General features: G+C 40.2%; 1 protein-coding gene across 2 annotated transcripts; it reads left to right on the forward strand.

Moving 5' to 3' along the window:
• Positions 1-3169: 3169 nt before the first annotated feature.
• Positions 3170-4976, forward strand: LOC110936915 (U-box domain-containing protein 17). Of its 2 annotated transcripts, none has more exons than XM_022179321.2 (2): positions 3170-4104; positions 4383-4976. In XM_022179321.2, the coding sequence occupies exons 1-2, from the start codon at positions 3495-3497 to the stop codon at positions 4712-4714; spliced, it is 942 nt and encodes a 313-aa protein (XP_022035013.1). In that variant the 5' UTR covers positions 3170-3494; the 3' UTR covers positions 4715-4976. The 2 variants fall into 2 exon arrangements, with proteins under 2 accessions (XP_022035013.1, XP_022035012.1); XM_022179320.2 differs by having other exon boundaries at positions 3189-4104; positions 4380-4976.
• Positions 4977-5485: the final 509 nt, after the last annotated feature.

Here is a 5485-nt window from a genome sequence, read left to right on the forward strand (position 1 = left end):
CGAACTCTACGACATTAATTAATATGTACGAGTGATATATATATATATATATATATATATATATATATATATATAATATTATTGATATATATAACTAAAATTATTATCAATAATATTAATAATAGGTTTAGAATCAAATACAAAGATTCAAAAAATAAGAAGTCGTACAAAGGGTATCAAATGGACTTTGATTGACCTCATTCAACCGACATTAGAGCCGTCTTATCGAACTCTACGATATTAATTAATATGTACGAGTTAATGGGTTACATTTATATTGTATTTACAGGAAATATCTATACTGTATAATTTAAATTGTTCAACCCGTGTAACACACAGGGAACTAACCTAGTACACAACTATAGTAATTCTCGTAGTTATCACAACTAATAAGGCATAACAGCCTAAAAGAACTAATTAAACAAATCGACATTGAAGACTCAAAACCAGTTGGTCCGACCTGGTTAGAGCAGAGCTTCAGATGACCTGACAAGAACCTGCAAGATCACAAGGAAAAAAAGCACACCGTTAGCCTCGTCACAGGGAGGGGGGTCTCTCTGTGACCACACTCGGGCGTGAGAATAAGTATTTGTGAGGAGAGAAAAGGTCAGGGAGAGAGAGAGAGGAGAGTTTAGAGAGAGAAAGTAGTGATTACCCTTTGCCTGAAGTCTTGGCGGGGTATTTATAGTTTTTGGGTATGCTGACGTGGCAAGTTAGTTAGGGTCAGACCAGTCATTGTCAAGGTGGTTAAAGCTGTGGGCCCGGGTTAGTTAGACCGGACCAGGAAGTTGGATCGCTCTTCTTTATGGTGCTACGTATGATCATTTCTTTAGACATTCGGTTCGGCTATGTTTCCCCTAGACATTCGGTCCGACCAAGGACATATCCTCATCAGACATCATTTACAAAATTGAGCGACTCATATAACAAATTATAAAAAGTTCCGTGACCTTTAGAGCATTCACACCCTTTCCATCAAATTGTGTGAGTGATGTTTTTATATTATAAAAAGTGGTTGTGAGTAGAGGAGAGAAAAAACGTTAATGTTCATCTGTATATTTAAGAAGACACTGTCCACCATCTATAATTTTTAATATATTTAAAAAAAATTGAGTGAAGGGGAGAAGAAAAAGTAACGATAAAGCTATAAAAATTATTTAACTAAGAAAAAAAATATAGTATTTTTTTAATTTAACATAAGGTAAAAATGATAAAATGGATGTGAATTTTAAATTTTGAGTAAACTTCCGTTTTGCTCCCTGTGGTTTGGTCACTTTAACGGTTTTGCTCCAAACCTTTAAAAATAGTCATTTTACTCCCTGATCTATGAAGCTTATTTCTATTTCACTCCCCATCTCTAACGCCATCCAATTCAACCGTTAAATCCTGGTCACATGCCTCTCACATGAGGGGCATTTTAGTCTTTTCCCATATTTTAGATATTTTGTTATTATATAAAAGACTGATTTGCTAAGGAGAGATAACATGTAGAGAGAGAAGAGAGTTTATATCAGTCTCACCTTCAACAACCTCCCCATCAACATCCACCATCCTACACCACCACCACCATCATCTACTGACCACCGTTAACCACCACCTGCCGACACCATCCACCACCCCACTAACCACCACATGCCGACACCACCCACTAACCACCACTGCCGACACCACCCCACAAACCACCACCTGCTGACACCACCCAAAACCACCATCACATTCCGACCACCATCACGACCGTCTCCGTTCGGTTTTGTGTCATACCACCATTGCAGATCTGATCCTCACACACATTCAACCTTTACTTCCAACACCCCCCCCTTAAAGCAATTTGGTGGGTTCTATGTGTGTGGCTGAACATACCCGGTGTTGCCTCATGACATTCATCTGATGTTGAAAATAGAAAAAGTGCAAGCCCATAAGAGGAGAAAGAAGGCCATAATGTCTGTTATAATTAGAGCTTTGTGGAAAATCTGGAGTTATAGAAATGATAAAATTTTTAGGGGTACCAGGAGATCAATTGGGAGTTTAAAGAAACTGTGTATTTGTAGGTGTGAGCCAAAATGGTGACCCCCCCAACCCCAACCTCTGTATCTTTTCTCTCTCTCTAACAACCACCTCACAAGTTCGTCATCAGAACCACCACCTCACTGAAACCTAAATCCTCATCGTCATTATCAACGTGGTTTGCATGGAAACCCTAGCCGCCGCCCCTTACCTCTTTTAAATCTGAACCGATTTATGTTCCAGTTTGAAGATTGAAGATGAAGCTTACCTAGTTTGGTGATATTAGCGGCGGATGGCGATGGTCCAATAGGCAGTTTTGAATCGGCGACAAGATTAGCCGGAGTTTACGGTGGCAGCAGGTGGATACCACCAACGCTTCTTTGATCTGTTCTGGTTTAGCCTTCAACAACTGTCATCGTCAATTCCAGTAGGCTGGTGGGATGGGCGGTGGTGTTGTCTTATGGCGGTGGTGGTGAATGTTACAGAAGTTATTAGGGTGTAAGGGGCACTCCCCTAAGAGGGGAGTCCCCTCTCTTACGCATAACCAATCCTCGTGTGCCACGTCAACTCCCCTCTTAAACTCCCCTAACACCCTAAATTGATGGCGGCACTCCCCTCTTAGGTGACTTGGTTTTTTATTAAAAAATAAAAAAAAAAATTCATTGGTCCTTCTCCTCCCTCTCTCCTCCCTCTCTTCGGTGACTTCCCACCAATTTCATTCCCCCAAACCACTCACCTAAGTGATGGCGGCAGTGTTCCTCTTAGGTGACTTGGGTCACCGAATGGGGCCACCGAAGGTGCCCCTTACACCCTTAGATAGAGAAAGAAAGACAACGACAGGGGTGATAAATTTGGGTTGAATGCTTTTCTATAAATATATACATTTAAATTACTAAATAATTAACTATGGGAAAAGACTAAAATGCTTCTCATGTGAGGGGTATGTGACCAGGATTTAACGGTTGAATTGGATGACGTTAGGGGTAGGGAGTGAAATAGAGATAAGCTTCATAGATCAGTGAGTAAAATGACTATTTTTAAAGATTTGGGTAAAACCGTTAAAATGGCCAAACCACATAAAGCAAAACGGTAGTTTACTCTTAAATTTTTAACACACCGCTTAAAATTCCAAAATTTTTAACACACCGCTTAAAATTCCAAACACGATGATACAGTGACAATGTAACGCGGTCTAAGAAAAAGACAGTTAATAAATTAGGTGGATAGGTTTGAAAAACTCCCACCATCCCTTTGACCACTACCCCCAATCCCCACCCCATTTATCAATCCGTCAACCCCCCGCCGCAACGCAATCCTAACCCATCCGATCATCCACCCTCTCCAAAATCCAAATCTGACTTCTTCATTTGCTATTAACTTTTACAAATCTTCACATAATTTTGTAGTATATCTTCACCTCACCTAGAAGTTGATAATTATCATTTATAAACCTTCACCCACTAAGAAAGAAAGAAGAACGTTGCGTACAAATGGAGGTCAAACGGCGAACCACAAAGTCGCTAGTGGCGAAATTAAGCTCGGTATCAGAACAGACTCGAACCGAATCGCTATGCGAGCTGCGCCTCATATCCAAAAACGATCCGGAAAGCCGAGCCTTAATCGCCGAATCAGGTGCGATTCCATACCTCTCCGAGATTCTCTACTCACCATCAGCAATCGCACAGGAGAACGCCACCGCAACGCTGCTAAACATCTCGATCTCTTCTCGTGAACCGTTGATGTCCACGCGCGGGTTGCTTGACGCGTTGTCTCACGCGCTCCGGAACCCGGAGTCTCCATCCACTGCACAGGCGGCTGCTGCTACGATATTTAGTCTCTTGACGGTTGATAGTTACCGGCCGATTATTGGTTCGAAGAGGGATATATTGTATGCGCTTGTGGATATTATTCGGAACCCTAATTCGCATCCGAGATCGGTTAAGGATGCGCTGAAAGCTTTGTTTGGGATTTCGTTGTATCCATTGAATCGCGCTACGGTGATTGAGTTAGGCGCGGTTCCGGCATTGTTTTCGCTTGTGGTGAAGGATGGGCGGGTTGGGATTGTGGAGGATGCGACTGCGGTGATCGCGCAGCTTGCAGGTATCAGAGAGAATATGTTAGTTACGGTTTGTCATTTAAGGCTCGTTAGAAAACATTCATTCGTAAGAAAACTAAAAAACTCCATACTACATATATATACGTAGTTCTAATATCGTAAGTTTTATGGTTTTCTCACGAATGCGCGACTTTCCTATTGTTATATTGTTAATTTTAGTTTTGGTGGAGATAACTATGATAAATCGTAACTAATATATTCTGTTGATATATATGGAGTTGATTACAGTAAATTCTAACTAATATATTTTCTCTAATAGCAGGGTGTGAGGAGGCTGGAGATGCGTTTAGGAAAGTTTCTGGGGTTGGAGTGTTGGTGGATTTGCTAGATTTATCGACAGGGTCGAGTGGTAGGACAAAAGAGAATGCGGTTTCGGGTTTGTTGAACATGGTGCAGTGTGGGAAGAAAGATGTTGGTGAGTACGTTAAAGAGATGGCTTCCGTTGTCCGTAATGGCATTTCTGATGTTGCAGAGAACGGAAGCTCGAAAGGGAAGAAGAAAGCTCAAGAACTGTTGAAATTGATTGACAGTAGTTCAGGAATGAGTGAGTATCAAGAGATGCAACTTGAAAATGCAATTGCACAATCTTCTTGAATCTTTTTGATCAACTGTTGCTACTTTTGTGGTCTAATATACATATACAATCTGTGGGTAATATTACAAGCAATTTGTAAGCTAACTCTTGTCGCGATTAGTATGGTGTTCTTGATGCAGAACTCAATGGCCCTTTTTGTTTCTTCATCACCTGTATTCAATGTCCTATTGTATTTCTGTAAGTATTCATAACCCTTTAGTTTATACTTTCATTTTCCACTGTAAAGTTTGCTACTTTATATAAGATCATAATTCATCTTACCATGATTTGTTAATGGTTCACTAAGTTACCTGGTGGCACAAGAAATCAAATGTGCCCGAAAAAATACATGAACTTGAGGTTTCAATTCAAGATCATCTCCAGCAGCTTGTTGCCCGTCTACATTCTGTTTTGCTGATAAATTAGTTTTATTCTATAAAAGATCTAAACGTTTATAATAGATCATATCTTTACTTAAGAAATCAAACTATTTTGTATTCATCACACGTTACCCGGCTCAGAGGAAGGATTTTACAACGCGAAAAACGTCAAACCGTTTGATTTCTCTAGCCTCTTGTGTGGCTTTCAAGTATTAGATTTATCAAAGCATTTTTCTTGGATGATAGTTTGAAATTATATGATTATATATTTAGATGTATAGTTACTAAAATACCATTTCAAAACTGCTGTCAATTTTTTTTGAACGGCCAACGAATCCTTCAAATGGGTTACTGGCGAAATTCACCACGCAGGATATACTCGCCTTCCGAACCGGGGAAAACCCTCACCTA

The sequence above is a fragment of the Helianthus annuus genome, chromosome 4, assembly GCF_002127325.2.
Source record: "Helianthus annuus cultivar XRQ/B chromosome 4, HanXRQr2.0-SUNRISE, whole genome shotgun sequence".
NCBI classification, from domain to species: domain Eukaryota; kingdom Viridiplantae; phylum Streptophyta; class Magnoliopsida; order Asterales; family Asteraceae; genus Helianthus; species Helianthus annuus.